This window comes from Oncorhynchus mykiss, chromosome 13 (assembly GCF_057628025.1).
Source record: "Oncorhynchus mykiss isolate SJ-2025 chromosome 13, ASM5762802v1, whole genome shotgun sequence".
NCBI classification, from domain to species: domain Eukaryota; kingdom Metazoa; phylum Chordata; class Actinopteri; order Salmoniformes; family Salmonidae; genus Oncorhynchus; species Oncorhynchus mykiss.
In genome coordinates this window covers 55920326-55943450 of record NC_143034.1, presented here as the reverse complement: position 1 = coordinate 55943450, position 23125 = coordinate 55920326, and the positions used below count along the sequence as shown (strand labels likewise).

The window sequence follows — 23125 nt, the reverse complement described above, 5'->3', positions numbered from 1 at the left end:
GGTGTCATTGGCTGGCTAATACCTCCAGCAGGTCATTTACACATTTAATTACGCCAAGTTGGGGAACACAACAGCTAATCATTCATGATAAAATCCAACAGAAATAAAATAGTAAAAATGCAATTATCTAAAGGTTGGCAGCAGTTTAATTGAGAGTATGTGGTAATTACTATGTGTACTACAGTTGAAGTCGGAAGTTTACATACACTTAGGTTGGAGTCATTAAAACTAGTTTTTCATCCACTCCACAAATTTCTTGTTAACAAACTATAGTTTTGTCAAGTCGGTTAGGACATCTACTTTGTGCATGACACAAGTCATTTTTCCAACAATTGTTTACAAGACAGATTATTTCACTTATAATTCACTGTATCACAATTCCAGTGGGTCAGAAGTTGACATACAATAAGTTGACTGTGCCTTTAAACAGCTTGGAAAATTCCAGAAAATGATGTCATGGCTTTAGAAGCTTCTGATAGGCTAATTTACATCATTTGAGTCAATTGGAGGTGTACCTGTGGATGTATTTCAAGGTCTAACTCAGTGCCTCTTTGCTTGACATCATGGGAAAATCAAAAGAAATCAGCCAAGACCTTCACAAGTCTGGTTCATCCTTGGGAGCAATTTCCAAATGCCTGCAGGTACCACGTTCATCTGTACAAACAATTGTATGCAAGTATAAACACCAAGGACCATGCAGCCATCATACCGCTCAGGAAGGAGACACGTTGTCTCCTAGCGATGAACATACTTTGGTGCGAAAAGTGCAAATCAATCCCAGAACAACAGCAAAGGACCTTGTGAAAATGCTGGAGGAAACAGGTACAAAGGTATCTATATCCACAGTAAAACGAGTCCTATATCAACATAACTTGAAAGGCCGCTCAGCAAGGAAGAAGCCACTGCTCCAAAACCGCCATAAAAAAGACAGACTACGGATTGGAAAATGATGTGGATATATTGAAGCAACATCTCAAGACATCAGTTAAAGCTTGGTCGTAAATGGGCCTTCCAAATGGACAATGACCCAAAGCATACTTCCAAAGTTGTGGCAAAATGGCTTAAGTACAACAAAGTCAAGGTATTGGAGTGGCCATCAAAAAGCACTGACCTCAATCCTGTAGAAGATTTGTTGGCAGAACTGAAAAAGCATGTGTGAGCAAGGAGGCCTACAAACCTGACTCAGTAACATCAGCTCTGTCAGGAGGAATAGGCCAAAATTCACCCAACTCATTGTGGGAAGCTTGTGGAAGGCTACCCAAAACATTTGACCCAAGTTAAACAATTTAAAGGAAATGCTACCAAATACTAATTGAGTGTATTTAATCTTCTAACCCACTGGGAATGTGATGTCAGAATGGGAATGTGATGTCAGAATGTAAAAGCTGAAATAAATCATTCTCTCTGCTATTCTTCTGACATTTCACATTCTTAAAATAATGTGGTGATCCTAACTGACCCAAGACAGGAATTTTTTGCTAGGATTTAATGTCAGGAATTGTGAAAACCCGAGTTTAAATGTATTTGGCTAAGTTGTAGGTAAACTTGCGACTTAACTGTATGTACAAGACTTTGAAGGCTAGTTCGTAATGACACATGGACCATGTGACTTGGCTTATAATCAGTTATAGGAATGTTACATCATGCAATAACAATAGTACGATACAAAACACAAGGCGTAAATGCAGAGCAGAGAACACTTAATGTTGTTGGATCCAGAGTTGATGACAGAGAGAGAAACTGAAGTGGCACAGACCTCATTAGAGGCTGGCATAGAGCCTTACCCACGGCATGGTGGCACTCACAGGCTCAGACTGATTAGAAGAGCTCTGTCTTTATAAAAACCAAGGCCACCAACAGCCCCTGCCAGAGCAGGTGGAGACAAGTATGGCGGGATGTGATGTCCATCAGCACATCTGTTTCGTGTCCCTGAGCCTGAACATGAATGGTACCTTTCCACAGGAAACAGAGGTAGTTTGCAGCTAACGCAGTCTTGTGGAGTGATGTCATCCTTCCTATGGCTTAAGTCAACTTGACTGTCTGCACTGGAACAATTAGTGTTACATAGAATTAACTAACTGTTGGTGGGACCATGGACTCAAATCCAGGCTTGGGCTGGTCTATATGCTACTTACACGATGTGTGCCAGTACCAAACAGAGTGATTTAAATGTTCAAAGAAACAATCCTGTGGAAAAGTGAGTTAATTTACAGAATATGGAAATAAACGCTCACAAAATGTGTTTGTGTGCTTATGCACTTCATTTCAAATGTGATGCCACTTAAATGTCACCACTTCAGATGTAGCCATTTATATTCACCTTTAAGATACCTTTAAATGAGCTTTTCAATGAGGCTGAGCGATTGCTCACCATTGATTGATTAGTGGGACGCCGTCCACGCTGGTCGACAAGCCAACTCAATCACTTACAATGTTGTCTCTGAGAAAGCCTGGAGTTTGATCTCGCTCGAAGAGGAAGGCGAAAATTAATCGAGAACAGATTCCTATCCTGGGGAGATTTTGCTCAATTAGCATGTTGATTAGCTAAATTACAATAACCCATTAGAAACCTATTATTCCCTTTTTTTCTCGCAATTAGAAAAAGTTAGAACAATCATTGGATAATCAATAGCCTAGCAGACACAAAGAATCCAATCACTGGAATGTATGTGGGTGAGGACAAACAGGGTTTATCAAGAAGTTTAGGACAAATTCAGACAAACCCAACTGAATGTGCTTGTCTGTTGTCTGTCTGTTGTCTGACTGCAGTCATCGAACAGAGAGAGAGCTTCCTTAACAGAGGATTCTAATCTAACTGTGAGGCATGCAGCCATATATCACCTTCTGATGGAATTTAAATAAAATCTGCTTCACCATTGCCAATCAATCATGGCTAACACGCCTGCCTGGAATGTTAAAACGCAAGGGGGGCTTTGGTGCATTCATTCCCACTGGGGATTTACAACTAGGGGTGACTGGTGGCTGCTATGTACGACATGACAGTAGACTTCCTTCTCAGGACTAAATACATATGTAGGATCTTCATTTGACCAGTTTCTCATAGCTGGAAAATAATCCTGCAGCAACAGGAAATTATTATTATTGTGTGGATTATAATTAATGGACATTTTTGTAGAGGTTGATACATTTTTTGTTAGGGCAAATCATGTCTGACATTTTTAAGTGGTAATTACAAACTTTAGACGCGTTTATAAACATTGAATACACTACACGTTTGCATTTCCTGCTATACTGGACATTTCCTGCACCAACAGGGTGATCAAATTAAGATCCTAAATATGTAGGACAAACACAGAATCACATACATACTGGGGAAATGTACTTGCAAACCAGTGGATGTTGCTGAGGGGAGGACGGCTCATAATAATGTCTGGAACGGAGCAAATTGAATGGCATCATACACATGGAAACTGTAAGGACCGACTCTGGGAGACGAGAAGCAAGTACAGGGAGTGAAAATGTAATGGATAATAGACAAGAAACAAACAAGGACAGCGTCTTGACAGGGAAAAACATAATGACATGGTACAGCGAGCACCATCCCCCTCTCTCTGTCTCCTACACTCAGGCTGCTGCGACCTCAGGTCGTAAACTCCTGGAGGAGATGATCTCCTCATGGCCACAGTATAGAGAGAGAGTGAGTTTTCATAGAGAGAACAAAGGAATTTCTTCCACCTCACAGAACTTGAGGTCCGGACAACATTTATGTTCTGGAGAAGGTATAAAAGATCAGTAAAGAATCCAGCTACGAACTGGTCCGTTTAGTACAATTTTGTGAAACTCATGGGAGACAATATGGCCACATTACCATAACGTTGTTTATACAATTGCCTCAGATATGAGGCTTACATCAAATTGTTGTATACGATGAATGAGTGAGGATGACACTGTTTGTGAAATTGTGTAATTTGATTTTGGACTGTTTAATGAAGGAAACGCCAATTCCCCTTTAAGTTTAACTAAAGCAGAGGACCACCCATGAGCACAGTTATGGTCTGGCGTCCTGGGACAGGCCCCTTTCTGCTCTTCCAAATAAAACCCAAACCTTGAGAATTTCTCAACAGAAACGAGAGGGCCAAGGTTTGAGAGGAGACCAAGCTTAAGGTTTGAGTAGATGGCTGAATCTTTTAACCATACCACGTGGTTAAACTCTTAGACTATCGATATCGACAGAATAGAACAAGTCTTTGATATTAATTACTTGTCTGCAGCTAGGAATTCGGTATCATTGAACGCGAAGACCGACAACCGCCGAAACATTTATTCTATAACGACATGAATGAATGTCTCTCTGAACTATCCATTCTAACCATGACAGAGAGAGGGCGGACAAACTCTCCAACAGAAACAAACTTTTCAACAGAGATCCCGACAACACACTGAGCGTAAATATATATATTGATTGCAATTATTCCCGAATGAATGAGTGTTCATGTGCAAAGGATTCGCATTTCAATTGTTATAATTATCAACTTTGTGTTGTCTTCTCAGTAGACCCCCACTTCCCTTTTTGTCCACCAAGCCGCGATACCGGTTTATCCCACTAGGGAAACTCCTTTATCATTTCCTTGTAACTATCTACTGTTTGTTTATGCATTTCTGTGAATTCCTTAGTTAGTAAATAATCGATTTAAGACAATTGATGAATGGATGACTCATAGTGAAGACTGGGTTCGTGCAGATAACCAACAATTTACGACGTTTGGAATGAGACTAACATGAGGTAAATAATAATTAATTCATTTGAAGACTAAGTGATCAGATATTCATATATCTGAAAGTTATATTAGGAAAATTCTAACTTTATAATCTGAATATTTTCCTTGGTGCCCCGACTTCCTAGTTAATTACAGTTACATGATTAATCAGTTTAATCGCGTAATAATAATTACAGAGAGTTATTTGATAAATAGTCTTCAGTTTTAATGATGCCAAAGACATGACAGAGGGGAAGCGGGGGCAGGCATGACAGGAAACCATGTGTTTGATGTATTTGATACCATTCCAACCATTACGCTCCAGCCGTTACCACAAGCCCTTCCTCCCCAAAGAAGGTGTCAACAACCTCCTGTGATACAAACAACGGTACCCAAATTGTGATTTGATATGTACTATATTACATGTGATTTTTGACTAAGCCATGTTTTAACATGATTCACAAGGGGAATAGCATGGTACAGTCATGTATCAAATGTTTAACCACAACACCCTTGCAGCAAAGCCCAATAGACGGAGATATGAGGAGTAGTCCCAGGTAGACAAGACAACCTTCAGACTGTGTCTGTCCAGCCGTCTTGCTTCACTCACCTTCTATCATTGGGGACCGAATCCTAATTTGAGATTAATGGATGTAACCCAAATTTTTTTATTACATCTTAGATCTCCCGTTGACATTAACGCATAATTTATGCATATGTTTAAATGTATCTTAAGTTAGGATTGGGTCCAGAGTCTCTTTGTTTCAGTGGTCCAGAGAGGTGTGGGAAGCAGGGCGAGCAGCAGCAGCAGCAGACCTCGTTTCTCTAAAGTAGAGCAACCTTTTTCTCCCTTCCTTTCTTCACATCCTTAACCTACTTGTGTCCCTCTCTACCTCGTTGCTCTGCATCCTGGGGCCAGTGACACAGATACAGTACGAACTGTCTAGACAGGGCTAAATAGGCTGGGATGGTATTCAGAGGAACTGTATGGGAATCTGCAATATCACTAGGGATGCATGAATACATAAGAAAATCACCTAATATATGTTTTGTCCTGGTTTTCTGCAAGTCAAAGGCATATAATACTAGATCATTTAGCATGAGAATTACAGAGTATAATACAATTCAGACAGACTAATGAATTTGTGCTCACTTTAGTGTTACAATGTAGTATAAATGCATTCAACATTGATATAATAACACTCAAACGTACAATATGATTGTAATTCAGTGTTATGTGTTACTGCATTTGGATCTCCTCTATCGTTGTGAGGAAGGACAAATGACTACGGCAGTGTACGTCTGTTCCTCGGCCCTGCGCAGGGTCCCTGTGACGTCAGCACATAGGACGAGCACATGACGACAGTGCCAGGGCACATCACGCTGGGAGTTGCAGGCAGACATATGCCGCAGCAAAGATCCATGTCCAGAAGTCACTCACCATCGGAGAGAGAGAGAGAGGGAGAGAGAGAGATAGGGGGAGGGGAGAGAGAGAGAGAGAGACAGAGAAAGAGAGAGAGCGAGAGAGAGAGAGAGACAGAGACAGAGAGAGAGAGAGAGAGAGAGAGAGAGAGAGACAGAGAAAGAGAGAGAGAGAGATAGGGGGAGGGGAGAGAAAGAGAGAGAGAGAGAGCGAGAGAGCAGGCTGCCATGTGCTCCTCTTGCACTAAGAGAGGAAGAATAGAGAAAGAGAGAAAAGAGAGAGAAAAGAGAGAAAACAAGGGAGAGCACGTCGGCCTCTTTCTCTCCATCGGCCCTTCTGGAACGACTACTCACTGCCGGCCTCCCTCACTCAGATTTATTTTGCAACTTCTGAATCATTTACAGCACAGTACAGACCCCCTGCTCCAATCTCTCAAGCCCCTAGGACCACAATTTCAGGTGTTCTTGCAGTTGCAACTTTGTGTTTTATTGAAAAGCCTCATTTCTTTTCCTTTGTTTTTTACACCATTCCATCTCCATTCCATCTCCATCAATAATTAGCGACAGCTCTTAGTTTTTGTGAGAGTCCTTCAAATGCCCGCCATTGGTCCAGATAAAAACAAAATCAGTAGGCTAAACTTTGTGTGTAGAGAGCATTGTATTCTGAAAAGAAAATCTGTTGTATTGGGGTTCTTGACCACTGACCAGTGGTCCTATAAAAGCATCTGTGCAGTGATATATATGGCTTTATCTCTCATCCGGCGCTGACAGAGATGGCTGCCTCGCTTGTTCCTTGGAAACTACGCAGTATTTAGTATTTTTATGTGTTATTTCTTACATTGTTACCCAGGGAAATCTTAGGTTTTATTACATACAGTCGGTAGGAACTATTGGATATAAGAGCAACGTCAAATCACCAACATTATGACCAGGAATACGACTTTCCCGAAGCGGATCCTCTGTTTGGCCCACCACCCAGGACAATGGATCGGATCCAAATGGCGACTCAAAAAAACGGCGCCGCCGGAGTGGTCTTCTGGTCAGGCTCCGTAGACGGGCGCATCGCACATGTAAACTGGAAACCACATAAGGCTAATCTGAAAACAAGGCTCCCTAAATTTTATCAGCATATCGATTGCGCGACCCGGGCTGACAAAACCCTGGATCATTGTTATTCTAACTTTCGCAATGCAAATAAGGCCCTCCCCCACCCTCCTTTCAGAAAAGCTGACCACGACTCTATTTTGTTGCTCCCAGCCTATAGACAGAAACTAAAACAGAAAGCACCCGTGCTCAGGTCTGTTCAACGCTGGTCCGACCAATCGGATTCCACGCTTCAAGATTGCTTCGATCACGTGGACTGGAATATGTTCCGCATAGCGTTGAACAACAACATTGATGAATACGCTGATTCGATGAGCGAGTTATTTAGCAAGTACATCGGTGATGTTGTACCCACAGTGTCTATTAAAACATTCCCCAACCAGAAACCGTGGATTGATGGCAGCATTCGCGCAAAACTGAAAGCACGAACCACTGCTTTTAATCATGGCAAGGTGACCGGAAACATGACCGAATACAAACAGTGTAGCTATTCCCTTCGCAAGGCAATCAAACAAGCTAAGAATCACTATAGAGACAAAGTGGAGTCGCAATTCAACGGCTCAGACACAAGAGGTATGTGGCAGGGTCTACAGTCAATCACGGACTACAAAAGAAAAACCAGCCCCGTCGCGGACCACGATGTCTTGCTCCCAGACAAACTAAACAACTTCTTTGCTTGCTTTGAGGACAATACAGTGCCACTGACACGGCCGCAACCAAAACCTGCGGGCTCTCCTTCACTGCAGCCAACGTGAGTAAAACATTTCAACGTGTTAACCCTTGCAAGGCAGCAGGCCAAGACGGCATCCAGATCCGCGTCCTCAGAGCATGCGCAGACCAGCTGGCTGGTGTGTTAACAGACATATTCAATCCAACCTTATCCCAGTCTGCTGTTCCCACATGCTTCAAGAGGGCCATCATTTTTCCTGTTCCCAAGAAAGCTAAGGTAACTGAGCTAAATGACTACTGCCCCATAGTAGTCATGAAGTGCTTTGAGAGACTAGTCAAGGACCATATCACCTCCACCCTCCCTGACACCCTAGACCCACTCCAATTTGCTTACCGCCCCAATAGGTCCAAAGAAGATGCAATCGTAATCACACCGCACACTGCCCTAACCCATCTGGACAAGAGGAATACCTATGTAAGAATGCTGTTCATCGACTGCAACTGGGTACTGGACTTCCTGACGGGCCGCCCCCAGGTGGTGAGGGTAGGTAACAACATCTCCACCCCGCTGATCCTCAACACTGGGGCCCCCCAAGGGTGCGTTCTGAACCCTCTCCTGTGTACTCCCTGTTCACCCATGACTGCATGGCCATGCACGCCTCCAACTCAATCATCAAGTTTGCAGACGACACTACAGTGGTAGGCTTGATTACCAACAACGACTAGACGGCCTACAGGGAGGAGGTAAGGGCCCTCGGAGTGTGGTGTCAGGAACATAACCTCACACTCAACGTCAACAAAACAAAGGAGATGCTCGTGGACTTCAGGAAACAGTAGAGGGAGCACCCCCTATCCATATCGACGGGACAGTAGTGGAGAGAGTAGTAAGTTTAAAGTTCCTCTGCGTACACATCACGGACAAACTGAATTGGTCCACCCACACAGACAGCGTGTTGAAGAAGGCGCAGCACTCACAAACTTCACCGCCTGGTACAGCAACTGCTCCGCCCACAACCATAAGGCTCTCCAGAGGGCAGTGAGGTCTGCACAACGCATCACCGGGGGCAAACTACCTGCCCTCCAGGACACCTACACCACCCGATGTTACAGGAAGGCCATAAAGATCATGAAGGACAACAACCACCCGAGCCACTGCCTGTTCACCCCGCTATCATCCAGAAGGCGAGGTCAGTACAGGTGCATCAAAGCAGGGACCGAGAGACTGAAAAACAGCTTCTATCTCAAGGCCATCAGACTGTTAATCAGCCATCAATAACATTGAGTGGCTGCTGCCAACATACTGACTCAAATCCAGCCACTTTAATAATGGAGAAATTGATGTAAAAATGTATCACTAGCCACTTTAAACAATGCCACTTTTATGTTTACATACCCTACATTACTCATCTCATATGTATATACTGTACTCAATACCATCTACTGCATTTTGCCTATGCCGTTCTGTACCATCACTCATTCCTATATTTCTTTGTACATATTCTTCATCCCTTTACACTTTTATGTTTAAGGTAGTTGTTGTGGAATTGTTAGGTTAGATTACTCGTTGGTTATTACTGCATTGTCAGAACTAGAAGCACAAGCATTTCGTTTCACTCGCATTAACATCTGCTAACCATGTTTATGTGACAAATAACATTTTATTTTATTTGATCTGGCAAACATCTGGCCCTACACCTATAGGAGAACGTAGTATTAGTAATGGACACCTGTTTCCAACCAGATTCTCTTAAATCCCCCCAAGCCATGTGATTCAGACAGTATTGTCCATGTCCAACAGAATGTATCATCAGATATGGGTTGTGTCCTGATGCATCATGGTTAAGAGCTCCCGGGTGGCGCAGCAGTCTAAGGCACTGTATATCAGTGCTAGATATGTCACTACAGACCCTGGTTTGATTCCAGGCTGTATCACAACTGGCTGTGATTGGGAGTCCCATAGGGCGGTGCACAATTGGCAAAATTTTGTAGGCTGTCATTGTAAATAAGAATTTGTTCTTAACTGACTTTCCTAGTTAAATAAATAAAAAGAGCTTTAGCATGCCGGGTACGGCTGTAGCTGAGCCTATGGCTGTCCGCTGTCCATGCTCAGGGCTCATTTGGACTACAGTACAGTTCTAATTGAGTGGTTGCTACCACACTTCTCTAGATAGAACCTTAGGGTGTTTTTGGCTGAGAGTCACAGTGTGATCGTGTACACATACTACACACAGGCACATACACACACAAACACACACACACATGGCCTGGAGCAAATTGATTTTACACTCTGCCAGATGAATAATCGTGGCATACAAGTGGTGGAAAAAGGCTGCACGCACAGAAAGAAGGCAGGAACTTAAACAGATTTGCTGTGGGACACTGAGAGGAGTTTTATGTCATATTGGCAACCTGCTCCTTTACTAACCTGCATAACACCATTGCTCTTGCTAAGCTAATTTTGCTAGATATTTTATTGTCCCTTCTACTGTATCACATCTACAGTACTTCTAAGGTAATATAGGAGGAGGTTTTTTGTATATGGAAAAGGGTAGAACACAAATTGCTAAATGTTCAATGTTACTAATTGAAATAGAAACAGAGAGGATGTGATATTCAGAGCAATGAGAACGGTCAGTGGAGACACTCAGAGGAATAGACCAGTATGATGTCTGACATCAGGAGACACACAGATGGTTCTAACCTACTTTAGACTTCTCTGAAGGACAACAAGGAGACAGAATGAAACAGCAGAACAAGAGAACAGAGTAGTCCTGGTCTCTGGATACCTGGCTTTCTGTAACTCCAAACCTCAACAAGCTTGATGACCATGACAGAGACAGAGCACAGTCCCCCTAGAGAAGGAAAGGGACAGGTAAGGTCCAGCTTGAGTGAAGCAGTGACTTCTGGGTACTGCTCTGATAGCATCAAGGAAAAATGGCACACGGTGCCTTCAGAAAGTATTCACACCTCTTGACTTTTTTCCATATTTTGTTGTGTTACAAAGAGGGATTGAAATGGATTTAACTGTAATTTTTTTCGTCAACAATCTACACAAAAAACAAAACTAAAATATACATATATCTTGATTAGATAAGTAAGTTAGAATCCCCTTTGACAGCGATTACAGCTGTGAGTCTTTCTGGGTAAGTCTCTAAAAGTGTTCCACACCTGGATTGTGCAACATTTTCCATTATTCTTTTCAAAATTCTTCAAGCTCTGTCAAGTTGGTGGTTGATCATTGCTAGACAACCATTTTCAGGTCTTGTCATAAATGTTCAAGTAGATTTAAGTTAAAACTGTAACTTGGCCACTCAGGAACATTCACTGCCTTCTTGGTTAGCAACTGCAGTGTATTTTTGGCCTTATGTGTAAGGTTATTGTCCTGCTGAAAGGTGAATTAATCTCCCAGTGTCTGGTGGAAAGCAGACTGCACCATGTCTTCCTCTAGGATTTTGCCTGTGCTTAGCTCCATTCAGCTTCTTTTTTATCCTGAAAAACTCCCCAGTCCTTAACTATTTCAAGCATACCCATAACATGATGCAGCCACCACTCTGCTTGAAAATATGGAGAGTGGTACTCAGTAATGTGTTATATTGGATTTGCCCCAAACATAACACTTTGTATTCAGGACAAAAGTGAATTGTTTTGCAACATTTTCTTTAAGTATTATTTTAGTGCCTTGTTGCAAACAAGATGCATGTTTTGGAATATTTTTAGCCTATAAAAAGGCTTACTTTTTTTACTCTGTCAATTAGGTTAGCATTGTGGAGTAACTAAAATTACTAATACTGAAAGTTTTCTCCTATCACAGCCATTAAACTCTGTAAAAGTTTTTCTTTTGTTCCTTCGTTTCTTTCCAAAACACTTAAGAGTGCTGTCTCTGATCAACTTTCTCGTTATCTCTATCAAAATTATCTTCTGGACCCTAACCAGTCAAGCTTCAAGATGGGTCCCTCAACTGAGACTGCTCTTCTCTGTGTCACGGAGACTCTCCACACTGCCAAAGCTGACTCTGTCCCCTCTGTTCTCATCCTCCTAGATCTATACGCTGTCTTTGACACCGTGAACCCTCAGATCCTCCTCTCCACCTTCTCAGGGCTGGGCATCTCAAGCTCTGCATATTCTTGGATTGCATCCTTCCAGGTGGCGACACGCATCTCTGCGTGCCTGGCAGATATCTGAACATGGATGTCAGCCCACCACCTCAAGCTCAACCTCGACAAGACGGAGCTGCACTTCCTTCCGGGGAAGGCCTGCCCGCTCAAAGACCTCTCCATCACGGTGGACAACTCTAGTGTTGCCCTCCCAGAGCGCAACAAACCTTGGTCGTTCTCTGCAAACATCAAAGCAGCGACTCACTCCTGCATGTCTTCAACATCAGTAGAGTCTGACCCTACCTCACTCAGGAAGCGCTGCAGGTCCTAATCCAGGCACATGGCAACTCGCTGTTGGCTCCCTGCTTGTGCCATCAAACCCCTGCAACTTATCCAGAACGCTGCAGCTCGCCTGGTTTTCAACCTTCCCAAGTACTCTCATGTCACCCCGCTCCTCCGCACACTCCACTGGCTTCCAGTTTAACGCTTTCATCCACTACAAGACCATGGTGCTTAAAAAACAGAACAGCAAGGGGAACTGCAACTCCCTACCTTCAGGCTTTGCTCAAACCCTACACCCCAACCCGAGCACTCCGTTCTGCCACCTCAGGTCTCTTGGCCCTCCCACCCCTGCCCAGTCCAAGCTCTTCTCTGTCCTGGCACCCCAATGGAGGAACCAGCTTCCCCCTAAGTCCCTGCCCATCTTCCAAAAACATCTGAAACCCTACCTCTTCGAACAGTATCTTAAATAATCTTCCTACTCTCCCTCCTTTACCCATTTACCAATAGGTGCCCTTCTTTGCGAGGCATTGGAAAACCTCCCTGGTCTTTGTGGTTGAATCTGTTTTTGAAATTCACTGCTTGACTGAGGAACCTTAAAGATAATTGTATGTGTGGGGTACAGAGATGAGGTAGTCATTCAAAAATCATGTTAAACACTATTATTGCACACAGAGTGAATCCATTAAACTTACTTACTAACATTTTTACTCCTGAACTTATTTAGGCTTGCCATAACAAATGGGTTGAATAATTTTCTCAAGACATTTCAACATTCATTCATTTATTCATTTGTAAACATTAAAAAAAACAACATAATTCCACTTTGACATCATGGGGTTGTCACGTTCTGACCTTAGTTCCTTTGTTATGTCTTTGTTTTAGGTTGGTCAGGGCGTGAGTTGGGGTGGGTAGTCTATGTTCTTTTTTTCTATGTGTTTGGCCTAGTATGGTTCTCAATCAGAGGCAGGTGTCGTTCGTTGTCTCTGATTGAGAATCATACTTAGGTAGCCTGTTTTCCCCATTTTAGTTGTGGGTGATTGTTTTCTGTTTAGGTTGTTTTCCCTGACAGAACTGTGCGCTTTAGTTTTCTCCGTTTTGTCATTTTGTTTCAGTGTTTTTTTGTGAACATTAAATATGAACAATTTCCACGCTGCGCTTTGGTCTCATTCCAACGACGATCGTTACAGGGGTATTGTGTATAGATCACTGACCAAAAAAACTCAATTGAATCCATTTTAAATTCAGGCTCAAACACTACAAAATGAGGAAAAAGTCAAACGGTGTGAACACTTTCTGAATGAACTGTATGTGTAAATGGCATAATATCAAGAAACTGAGCCTCACCAAAATCATTCTCATTTAGGAGGTGAAAAAGTAAAAAGTAAAAATTATTATCATCAGATCTACTTTATAGATTTATTTGGAGTGATAAAGAAAATGATATGCTTTTTATTATTATAAAGTTGCCGTTTATACAACGTAATTTAAAAGGTGAAAGTCTTAATGATCAACCCAGATATGCAACCAGTGAAACAGTCAAATCTCTGTAATTGATGTAACTTTTTATTACACTTATCATTACAATTCACTGGGGTTGCACATGATTTACGATGCTATTTGTTTTACAAAGCAATTATGGTGCAATGATTTCTATGAGCAGCGTGCTTAATTCAAAACCATTAAACAATCATTAACTTCTCTTAGAGTCAAGACATATCAATGGCATCCAACCCGAAAACGTACTGTATGGGTCATATGCAGTTTTAAAAACAATGATTATGTTATTTTCTAGTAAGAAACACAAAAATAAAACCCTGCCCTGTGTCAGCCCATAGCCTTCTCAGGTTGCAGAAACATGTTACGCCAAGACCACTACTGATATGAATACTTCAACAAGATTTATGGAAAAAAAACATATATTATTCTGTTCCCTGAACATACTTAAACAAGACAAACGCTCTTACAAACACACACAGACTAGAAACAGCTCTGATCTTCCTCAGAATTCCTGGATCACTTTAGTTAACACAACACAGCATTTTCATACTCCTCTCTCCAAGGTCAAAGAGGAAAGACATCTTGAGAAAAGTGAGAGATAAAAAGAGAAAACAGGGGCTGGGCTCAGTGACAGTGGGCTCAGTGATAGTGCCAAGTATATATGAGGCCCAATGTTGCTGTGGCAAGTGGGAGACACATGGGTTAAAGTGATGAATGGTGCCTGGGCTACAGGGAGAGCAACACCAAACAGAATCACTTACTGCAGAGTACTGCCTCTCAGCCCAGAGACTACACACCGCTTCTGGGTGGGCTGGCTGGTGGTCAGGACCTGGATGGTGTGGACGGAGCACACAGACACACTGTCAAGCTACCCTCAGGATTCTACTGTCATTTCTTGATTATTGTTTTATTTTTTACATATGACTGGCTGAATTACATAAAACACAATCATATAATTGCCACTAAGCAGGCTATTAACAAAGTCATTGCATTAGATCATTAGAAGGTTTTAATTGTGCTTGTTAGATAAATTGAGCAAATTGATTGAGCTTAAATTAACTATCCATTAAGGGCTGTTATCTGTGCTCACTCTGCTGTCTGTGTCTCTTTGCAGGGCGACGGCTCCACGTTCCTCCAGCTGGGCTCCTCCATCGAGCAGCAGATAAACGGCATGTTCAAGGTGATGGAGGAGTACAACTGGGACAGCTTCGTGGTCATCACCAGCCTGTACCCGGGCTACGAGGTCTACGTGGACTATGTCAAGACCTTCACTGACACCAGCTACTTCATGTGGGAACTGCAGGACGTGCTGACCTTCGACATGTCCGCCGACGGCATGAACGACATCCGGGCACGGCGCCTGCTGCAGCAGATCGACGCCCAGGTACTGCTGGTATACTGCTCCCACGAGGAGGCCCAGTACCTGTTCAGAATGGCCGGAGAGGCCGGCCTGCTGGGGCCTGGCTACATCTGGATCCTCCCTAGCCTCGCCGTGGGGAACCCAGACATGCCCCCACCAAACAGCTTCCCTGTGGGCCTCATCAGCATCATCACCGACCGCTGGCGCATGAGCTTGAGGAAGAGGGTGCGGGATGGGGTGGCCATCGTGGTCAAAGGGGTGCAGAGCTTCCGCAAACAGAGGGGCTTCATCCCCGAGGGCCACAACGACTGCCACAGCCCTGTTAGGGCATCTTCTAATGATACACTGTTCAGGTGAGTGGAGGTGGAGGGATGGAAGGGGGGCATACTGACATACTGTAGGTTGTAGATTGTTCATATAAGAGAAGACAACAAAAATGAGAAGATAAGAGAAGGCAATAAGTAAAGCCAACCAAAACGGAGAGATTAAGTGATACAGTTGAAGTCGGAAGATCACATACAATTTAGCCAAATACATTTAAACTCAGTTTTTCACAATTCCTGACATTTAATCTGAGTAAAAATCCCCTGTTTTAGGTCAGTTAGGATCACCTCTTATTTTAAGAATGTGAAATGTCAAGATAATAATAGAGAGAATCCTTTATTTCAGCATTTCTTTCTTTCATCACATTCCCAGTGGATCAGAAGTTTACATACACTCAATTAGTATTTGGTAGCATTACCTTTAAATTGTTTAACTTGGGTCAAACGTTTCGGGTAGCCTTCCACAAGCTTCCCACAATAAGTTGGGTGCATTTTGGCCCATTCCTCCTGACAGAGCTGGTGTAACTGAGTCAGGTTTGTAGGCCTCCTTGCTCACACACGTATTTTCAGTTCTGCCCAGCAAATGTTCTATAGGATTGAGGTCAGGACTTTGTGATGGCCACTCCAATACCTTGACTTTGTTGTACTTAAGCCATTTTTCCACAACTTTGGAAGTATGCTTTGGGTCATTGTCCATTTAGAAGACCCATTTGCGACCAAGCTTTAACTTCCTGACCGATGTCTTGAGATGTTGCTTCAATATATCCACATAATTGTCCTACCTCATGATGCCATCTATTTTGTGAAGTGCACCAGTCCCTCCTGCAGAAAAGCACCCCCACAACATGATGCTGCCACCCCCCTGCTTCACGGTTGGGATGGTGTTCTTCGGCTTGCAAGTCTCACCCTTTTTCCTCCAAACATGACGATGGTCATTATGGCCAATCAGTTCTATTCTTTGTTTCATTCGACTAGAGGATATTTCTCCAAAAAAGTGGGACCTTTGTCCCCATGTGCAGTTGCAAACCGTAGTCTGTATTTTTTATGGTGGTTTTGGAGCAGTGGCTTTTTCCTTGTTGAGCGGCCTTTCAGGATATGTCAATATAGGACTTGTTTTACTGTGGATATAGATACCTTTCTACCTGTTTCCTCCAGCATCTTCACAAGGTCCTTTGCTGTTGTTCTGGGGTTGATTTTCACTTTTCGCACCAAAGTATGTTCATCTCTAGGAGACAGAATGCGTCTCCTTCCTGAGCCGTATGACGGCTGCATGGTCCCATGGTGTTTATACTTGCATGCAATTGTTTGTACAGATGAATGTGGTTTGGAAGATGAATGTGGAAATTGCTCCCTAGGATGAACCAGAATTTTTTCTGAGGTCTTGGCTGATTTCTTTTGATTTTCCCATGATGCCAAGCAAAGAGGCACTGAGTTTGAAAGTAGGCCTTGATATACATCCACAGGTACACCTCCAATTTGACTCAAATGATGTCAATTATCCTACCAGAAGCTTCTAAAGCAATTACATCATTTTCTGGAATTTTCCAAGCTGTTTAAAGGCACAGTCAACTTTGTGTATGTAAACTTCTGACCCACTGGAATTGTGATACAGTGAATTATAAGTGAAATAATCTGTCTTTTAAACAATTGTTGGAAAAATGACTTATGTCATGCACAAAGTAGATGTCCTAACCGACTTGTCAAAACTATAGTTTGTTAACAAGAAATGTGTAGTGGTTGAAAAACTAGTTTGAATGACTCCAACCTAAGTGTATGTAAACTTCCGACTTCAACTGTAACTGTTGCAGATTGAGAAGGACTGACTTGAAACAGAGAGAGAGAGTTGGCAACATCAGTCAACAGTTGCTCAACAGTCATTTAGCTGTGGCTTTCCATCTGCTTAATGTTGTGGTAGGGGGCAACATGGCACTCTCCCTGTCACTCCCTTAACCCCTGCCTGCCAACTCATCCATCCTACCTCTGTCCCATCACCTCACTGTTGGAAACACTGGCATCACAGAGAGATGATGTGGCCTGTCATACCTGCCCAGCCCAGCCCAGCCCAAAAGAGCAATCTGGTGCCATCCGTGCCAGGGAACATGGAGCAAATCCTATTTGGTTCTAGAACATTTTTAATCAGCCAAAGGGAGGCTTCGCTTCTGTAGGGAAAACAGATTTAGCGTCAGCATTTGGCACTAGCCAAGGTCATTGAGACTGGACTGGGAGGATTGGAGAGTTTCCAGGCAGGGTACAGGGGGATTTCTTTGTGCATTTTTGTGGACCATGATCGTAATATGAAATCTGACACAGTTCAGTGGTATTAAAACATCACTTTCTCCTCACAAGTAATTTTCTATTTTCTGAAAGTGGCTAGCCTGAGGGAAAGAGAACTTCTCTTTTTGTAAATCGAAATCCTGCATGAAAAAGGAGAACCGTCTGGGCAGCTATATTTCAGCCTTTGATTTGAGTCATGCTGCTGTTTCCAACCCTTACGATTTTCCACTTTAAAGACAAAATAATCATGAGTGAAATACCAATGACCAAAATTGGTAATATGAGGGGTTGGAAACAGCCCTCTATGTCTGCTCTCCACTCTTTTATTTCCCTCCCTGGCACAATGTTGTTCTTTCTCTCAGACCTCCCTATTCAAAGGGAGCAGTGCCTCGCTCGCTCCTCTGCGGTCAATAGATTCAACACCTCATTTAATTAGGTTTCTTTTTAATGAGCTTTTGATTGTAAATCACTCCGCCTGTTCATAAGATTATCACAGATTACCAGATTAAACGTGCCTTTCACATGGACTAGACAGAGGGCCCGTTCATTACCCAGCATGCTTTCATCACCTCTCCTGGACTGAGAGAGAAAGGGAGGAGAGGTGAGAGAGCAGCCTCGCAGTGCGTGATGACAGGGAGTTCCCAACATGTCGATAGCTATGTGCACAACAAGCAGCAGGTAGTGCTTTAGAAATAGGATGAAAGCATCGGAAGATTGGATTAATGGACATTAACGACTATGTTGTAATGAGTATTTAACTCTTTGATTGATTTCCCTTGTTTTCAGGCACATGTTAAACGTAACATGGGAACACAACGACTTCTCGTTCAACCCTGAAGGGTATCTGATCAACCCAGCTATGGTCATCATCACCTTAGATCGAGAGAGACAGTGGGATAAGGTGAGACATTACACTTCATTATATTCCTCCCAATCAGTAAAACTAGGGTTAGTCTTTGTGTTATCTGACTACAAGTTAATAGGGCTATATAACCTGCTCATTACGAAAAGGAAAAACTCCAAAAAGTGTTATTAACAACACATGAATTACTGCCTCATTCACTGTGTATTTTCATGAACTATCACTGACAGGCCTTGACTTGGGCATATTGTGGGCTGTTACATTTCCTTTGCATCACCTGTTACAAAATACAGACTGTCCACCGTATAGGCTAGCATTTTGCTCTAACTGCCTCCTACCAATCACAGTGTCCTAACCGGCCACCCGGTGTCTCTCCACACCACAGGCCTAGTGTGATTACACGTCTGACTGATCTCCCTATAAACACCAGCTATTCAAATGAGCCTGCCTAGCGTTCCACTACCTCAGAGCCACCGACTCTTAGCGAACGGGACCTTGTCTGACATATTCATCCCACCTTCACAACACAACTTCCCTCTACCTTTAATAACCTTCTTATTGACGGTTGATATTGTCAGGAGGTTCCCAGTAGGGAGTAGACACTGACGGGAGGTAGAGGTCGGTTTTCTTCTTAAGTGTAGTCAGTGGTTGAATGGAGGTTGATGTGTGTCAGAGCATGTTGGACCCAACCACATCTCTGGGTAAACAGCTCCGGGCCTTCTCCAGCTTATTACTTAAACCACATCTCTGGGTAAACAGCTCCGGGCCTTCTCCAGCTTATTACTTAAACCACATCTCTGGGTAAACAGCTCCGGGCCTTCTCCAGCTTATTACTTAAACCACATCTCTGGGTAAACAGCTCCGGGCCTTCTCCAGCTTATTACTTAAACCACATCTCTGGGTAAACAGCTCCGGGCCTTCTCCAGCTTATTACTTAAACCACATCTCTGGGTAAACAGCTCCGGGCCTTCTCCAGCTTATTACTTAAACCACATCTCTGGGTAAACAGCTCCGGGCCTTCTCCAGCTTATTACTTAAACCACATCTCTGGGTAAACAGCTCCGGGCCTTCTCCAGCTTATTACTTAAACCACATCTCTGGGTAAACAGCTCCGGGCCTTCTCCAGCTTACTACGTGCCATCGATGTTCTCTCAAGGTTGGTTCCTATTCATTTCAGGTATGTTATTGAAACTGAGGCCTATGCCTCTGTAATTGGAGGGTCTGACAGCGCGCTGTACTGAAGGCTATCAGATGTGTGGTTGGTCAGAGAGAGAGAGAGAGAGTAGTAGTCTATTGACAGCTTGTGCCAATGGAAAGGTTGCATTTAAAAATTCAACAGAAAATGAATGCGCTGTAGCTGCTGCAGTGTAGTGAGTCCACTTTCAGGTTGAGAGGTCAACAAGCTTACTGCTGGACGTGATCTAAAAGGCTCATCTTTAAACTCTGTTACTGCAAATATCTGAGCTACTCCAAAAATTACCTGAAGTGATACTTCAAAAGAATAACAAGAAAACATGCTCATTCATTGCAGATCAATGAGGCAAACTTACACTGAGTGTACAAAACATTAGAAACACCTTCTCTTTCCATGTCAGACTGACCAGGTGAATCCAGGTGAAAGATATGATCCCTTATTGATGTCACTTGTTAAATCCACTTCAATCAGTGTAGATGAAGGGGAGGAGACAGGTAAAATAATACTTTTTTACCCTTGAGACAATTGAGACATGGATTGTGTCTGTGTGCCATTCAGATGGTGAATAGGCAAGACAAAATATTTAAGTGCCTTTGAACAGGGTATGGTAGTAGGTGCCAGGCGCACTGGTTTGAGTGTGTCAAGAACTGCAACGCTGCTGGGTTTTTCACGCTCAACAGTTTCCCATGTGTATCAGGAATGATCCACCACCCAAATGACATCCCGCTAACTTGACACAACAGTGAGAAGCATTGGAGTCAACATGGGCCAGAATCCCTATGAAACGCTTTCGACACCTTGTAGAGAAGAAGAGAAGGAGAAAAAGTATTTCTCTCTTTCTCTCTCAGCCAGTCTGAGCCTTAAAGTATGTTTCTGGATTTGACAACAGCTAATGGGGATCCTAATACAATACCAAAAATACCAAATCATTAGGAACATTGCTCACTCCAGGTATTATCCAGACAGGCTATAGGTATTTCAGATCTTGGCCTCCTCTCTCATCTCCAATATGTTACAAAGGCAAACTGACAAGTCTGTTCTTTGACACAAACAAAGAGGTTTGGCTCTGTAAAGCCAGTAAAAAGAGTGAGGGGACAATCTTACGCTCTCTTTTCCTCTTAAAGCTGATAAACTACTTGTGTCTTTTCACCAAGAGCATAGAATCAATCTCTCCTTCTGAATGCTTTTGTCATTTCTACTAGAAGTCCCAACCGCTCATCGCATTGTGTTCAGCCATCTCGGAAACAACCCACCACAGCTCAGCTCATTGCAGATCAACAAGGATCAATGAGGCAAACTTACACTGAGTGTATAAAACATTAGGAACACCTGCTCTTTGCATGACATAGACCAATCGGGTGAATCCAGGTGAAAGCTATGATCCCTTATTGATGTCACTTGTTAAATCCACTTCAATCAGTGTAGATGAGGGGGAGGAGACAGGTTAAAGAATACTTTTTACCCTTGAGACAATTGAGACATGGATTGTGTCTGTGTGCCATTCAGATGGTGAATAGGCAAGACAAAATATTAAGTGCCTTTGACAGGGTATGGTAGTAGGTGCCAGGCGCACTGGTTTGAGTGTGTCAAGAACTGCAACGCTGATGGGTTTTTCACGCTCAACAGTTTCCCATGTGTATCAGGAATGAGCCACCACCCAAATGACATCCAGCTAACTTGACACAACAGTGAGAAGCATTGGAATCAACATGGGCAAGAATCCCTATGGAATGCTTTCGACACCTTCTAGAGTCCATGAGAAGTAGAAGAGAAGGAGAAGAAGAGGAGGAGAAGAAGAAGAAGATGAAAAGGAGAAGAAGAGAAGGGGAAGACAGGAGAAAAGAAGAAGAGAAGAAGAGAATAAGAAGAGAAGGAGAAGAGAATGAGAAGAAAAGTAGAAGAGAAAAAGAAGAAGAAGAAGAAGAGAATGAGAAGAAGAGGAGGAGAAAAGAAGAAGGAGAAGAAGAAGAAGAGAATGAGAAGAAGAGGAGGAGAAAAGAAGAAGGAGAAGACGAAGAGAAGAGAAGAAGAAAAGAGAAGGAGAAGAAGAGGAGGAGATGAAGAGAAGAAGACGAAGATAAGAAGAAGGAGAAGGGGAGGAGAAGAAGAAAAAGAGAAGGAGAAGAAGAAGAGGAGGAGATGAAGAGAAGGAGAAGAAGAAGAGGAGGAGATGAAGAGAAGAAGATGAAGAGAAGAAGAAGAAGAAGAGGAGGAGGAGGAGGAGGAGGAGGAGAAGAGAAGAAGATGGAGATGAGAAGGAGAAGAAGAGGAGGAGAAGAAGAAGAGAAGGAGAAGAAGAGGAGGAGGAGAAGAAGAGGAGGAGGAGAAGAAGAAGAGGAGGAGAAGAAGAAGAAGATGAAGAAGAGAATGAGAAGAAGATGAAGAGAAGAAGGGGAAGAAGAGGAGGAGAAGAAGAAGACAAGGAGAAGAAGTCTGGGGATCCAGACAGGCTATAGGTATTTGAGATCTTGGCTTCCTCTCTCATCTCCAATATGTTACAAAGGCAAACTAACAAGTCTGTTCTTTGACACAAAGAGTTTTGGCTCTGCAAAGCCGGTAAAAAGAGTGAGGGGACAATCTTATACTCTTTTACCATTGTGATCCATTGACAAGGCCCATAAACTAGGGGAAAGGAAAACAAGAGGATTAATCAATAGTCCGGCAGGAGAGACAGGAATAACTAAGCATACCAGTAAAACAGAGGATATTCTAATAGTTGTATTTTGTTGTCCTTTGTGACATCTGACAATAATGACTGCAATAGTCAGATAACTTCCAGTATTAGTAGGAGAGATTATTATGAAGCAAAGGCATTGGTCAGTGGTACGGGTTGGCCTCCTGTTAAAACGTTTAGGACAGCCAATCATTTTCCAAAGTAAGCAGAATTATGCAGTCTTTGACTGCTATAAAATAATGTATTTTTTAAAATTAAATGTAACCTTTATTTAACTAGGCAAGTCGGTGAAGAACAAATTTTCTTATTTTCAATGGTGTCCTACACCGGCCAAATCTGGACAATGCTGGGCTAATTGTGCGCCGCCCTATGGGACTCCCAAGCACAGCCGGTTGTGATACAGCCTGGATTTGAACCAGGGTGTCTGTAGTGACTCCTCTAGCACTGAGATGCAGTGCCTTAGGCCGCTGTGATACAGCCTGTATTCGAACCAGGGTGTCTGTAGTGACTCCTCTAGCACTGAGATGCAGTGCTTTAGGCCGCTGTGATACAGCCTGGATTCGAACCAGGGTGTCTGTAGTGACTCCTCTAGCACTGAGATGCAGTGCTTTAGGCCGCTGTGATACAGCCTGGATTCGAACCAGGGTGTCT

At 43.0% G+C, this 23125-nt stretch overlaps 1 protein-coding gene across 2 annotated transcripts in view; it reads left to right on the top strand.

Moving 5' to 3' along the window:
• Positions 1 to 23125, top strand: part of LOC110486590 (glutamate receptor ionotropic, NMDA 2C-like) — an 86000-nt gene that overhangs the window by 32704 nt on the left and 30171 nt on the right. For both annotated transcript variants that reach the window (XM_021558310.3, XM_090196824.1), the window contains exons 3-4: positions 14901 to 15499; positions 18530 to 18644. In XM_021558310.3, the coding sequence (XP_021413985.1) occupies positions 14901 to 15499; positions 18530 to 18644 (714 nt within the window). The remainder of the gene's footprint in view (positions 1 to 14900; positions 15500 to 18529; positions 18645 to 23125) is intronic.